This window comes from Austrofundulus limnaeus, unplaced genomic scaffold (genome assembly GCF_001266775.1).
Source record: "Austrofundulus limnaeus strain Quisiro unplaced genomic scaffold, Austrofundulus_limnaeus-1.0 Scaffold256, whole genome shotgun sequence".
NCBI classification, from domain to species: Eukaryota; Metazoa; Chordata; class Actinopteri; order Cyprinodontiformes; family Rivulidae; genus Austrofundulus; species Austrofundulus limnaeus.
In genome coordinates, this window is record NW_013952658.1 from 34431 (window position 1) to 36274 (window position 1844).

At 37.4% G+C, this 1844-nt stretch overlaps 1 protein-coding gene across 1 annotated transcript in view; it reads left to right on the forward strand.

Moving 5' to 3' along the window:
- Window positions 1-1844, forward strand: part of LOC106526060 (chloride channel protein 2) — a gene marked incomplete at both ends in the record, with an annotated part of 63528 nt that overhangs the window by 29990 nt on the left and 31694 nt on the right. The window contains 1 exon segment of the mRNA XM_014020520.1: window positions 1172-1250. Within this exon segment, the coding sequence (XP_013875974.1) occupies window positions 1172-1250 (79 nt within the window).

A 1844-nucleotide genomic window follows, 5' to 3' on the forward strand; every position in this document is an offset into this window, starting at 1 on the left:
GTTCTGAGTTTTGCTTATAAAGTGTCTGACCTCGCAGAGAAGATTCTGGAAATCACAGCTGAGTATCCAGCTCTGAAGATTCAAACAGGAAGTGATTAAGTTATAAATCATCACTACCATATTTGTAACTACCTCACTCAGAGACTGGAAGTTTAAGTACCCCCTTTACCACTCTGTGTGTCTTCCGGATGAACCAAGGTGGTCTGGACGTGTCAGTAACGATACGGAGTGTCTTCTGAAGGAGCCTAAAGTAATCGTTGGCTGTAGATCTAAAACTGAATACCCTAAATCCAAGCCAGTCCAAGATGGCCATTAAAATAGTCATAGACCAGTCATTTTTACAAAGTTTGAGCTACAGTTTTGTTTGTAGTAGCTGAACCAATTCACATCACATACCCTGAGTGCTGCACAGTGCAGGAAATATTTGCTTAAAACTTTGGCACTAGGTCTTATCGATACTGTCTGTTACCAAAATCAAAATAAACCATTTGTCTGATTTTATTTAAACCTTCAGAAAGTACTCATTGTTTGTAAGACTGCAACCATTTAACCTTTGAATCAGACCCAATTCAAGATAAATGAATGAAGACAAGCCACTACAAAAACAGCTTTTGTTAGTAACTGTCATCCTCGGGAGTGCTTTACAGAATTAGCAAAATCTTGCAATATTGCACTCATCATAAGATGGTTTTGTTTAATTCACTGCCTTTTCTGGCTTAAATGTGCTCTATACAAAGTTTTTTATTTGTTTATTTTTATTTATTTATTTATTTCATTATTTTTTATTTATTTATTTATTTTTGCAAATTCATATTGTGTTCTTGTAGGGACACATTATGAGATATGTTTTTTTTTTATCATTCTCTTCCCCTCTTGTATACTATTTCTTGTTTTTCTTTAATGCAAAGCCACCACCTTTTCAGTGGCTGCAGCCTCAGGCACCTGTCCCCTTCATGTATGTTTTGTTTTGTCTCTCTTGGATGGGTTGTACCAAAATGAATTCCGTTGTGCTCTGTACAATGACAAATAAACTGATTCTGATTTAACACTACAGCATAAAAAGCTACAAGTGACGATACGCACTCTTTCAAAGAATGGCAGGCCTTTAACTTTTGTTGTTTTAATTTAAAGGAAGAAAAAAAACTGATCAGTCACCATGTTTGTGTTTCAGAATGAGTCAAGGAACACTGAGATGCTGGCAGCTGCTTGTGCTGTGGGAGTGAGCAGCTGTTTTGCTTCTCCAGTCGGAGGTAGGTTTCCAGAAAAAGAAAAACTAAATACTCTATTGTTTCTCTCATTTGCCACACTCTGCAAAGTTTTTTTTTTCTTAATTTAGGCCACACTTAAATTAGAGGGGATCCTCCAGAAATGAGATTTTCTATATCGGTGTGTGTTGTATCATCACGCTGTAAGAATATTTTGTGTTCGTTAACTGAAATTGTGACAAACCCACATGAATGTTGCATAGATTAAAATGTAAAAAGGAAAGACCATACAACCACTCCAGTACTGGATATGAGCGTTAATTTTAATGCTCACAGATGAGACATCGAAGCAGCGCTCCTGGAAACAGAAGTGCCCCCATTTTTATCACATTGTTCTTCAGTGCCTGGTCCACCACCTTACAGGCCTACGGCTGAATCTCAGGCACTTGTACGGAAATCCTTCCCTTGTGTTTGATTAACATTTTATCGATGTGTTGTCATGGTGTTTCAGGCATGTAACTAAAGCTATTTTAATCAAGACATTACAATAGTTACACAAAAGTTTATAATGGTGCGTTCACACCGAACGCGATTTCAGCGTCAGGAGCAGCAGGTTTACATACAAAGTCTATGGTGGAC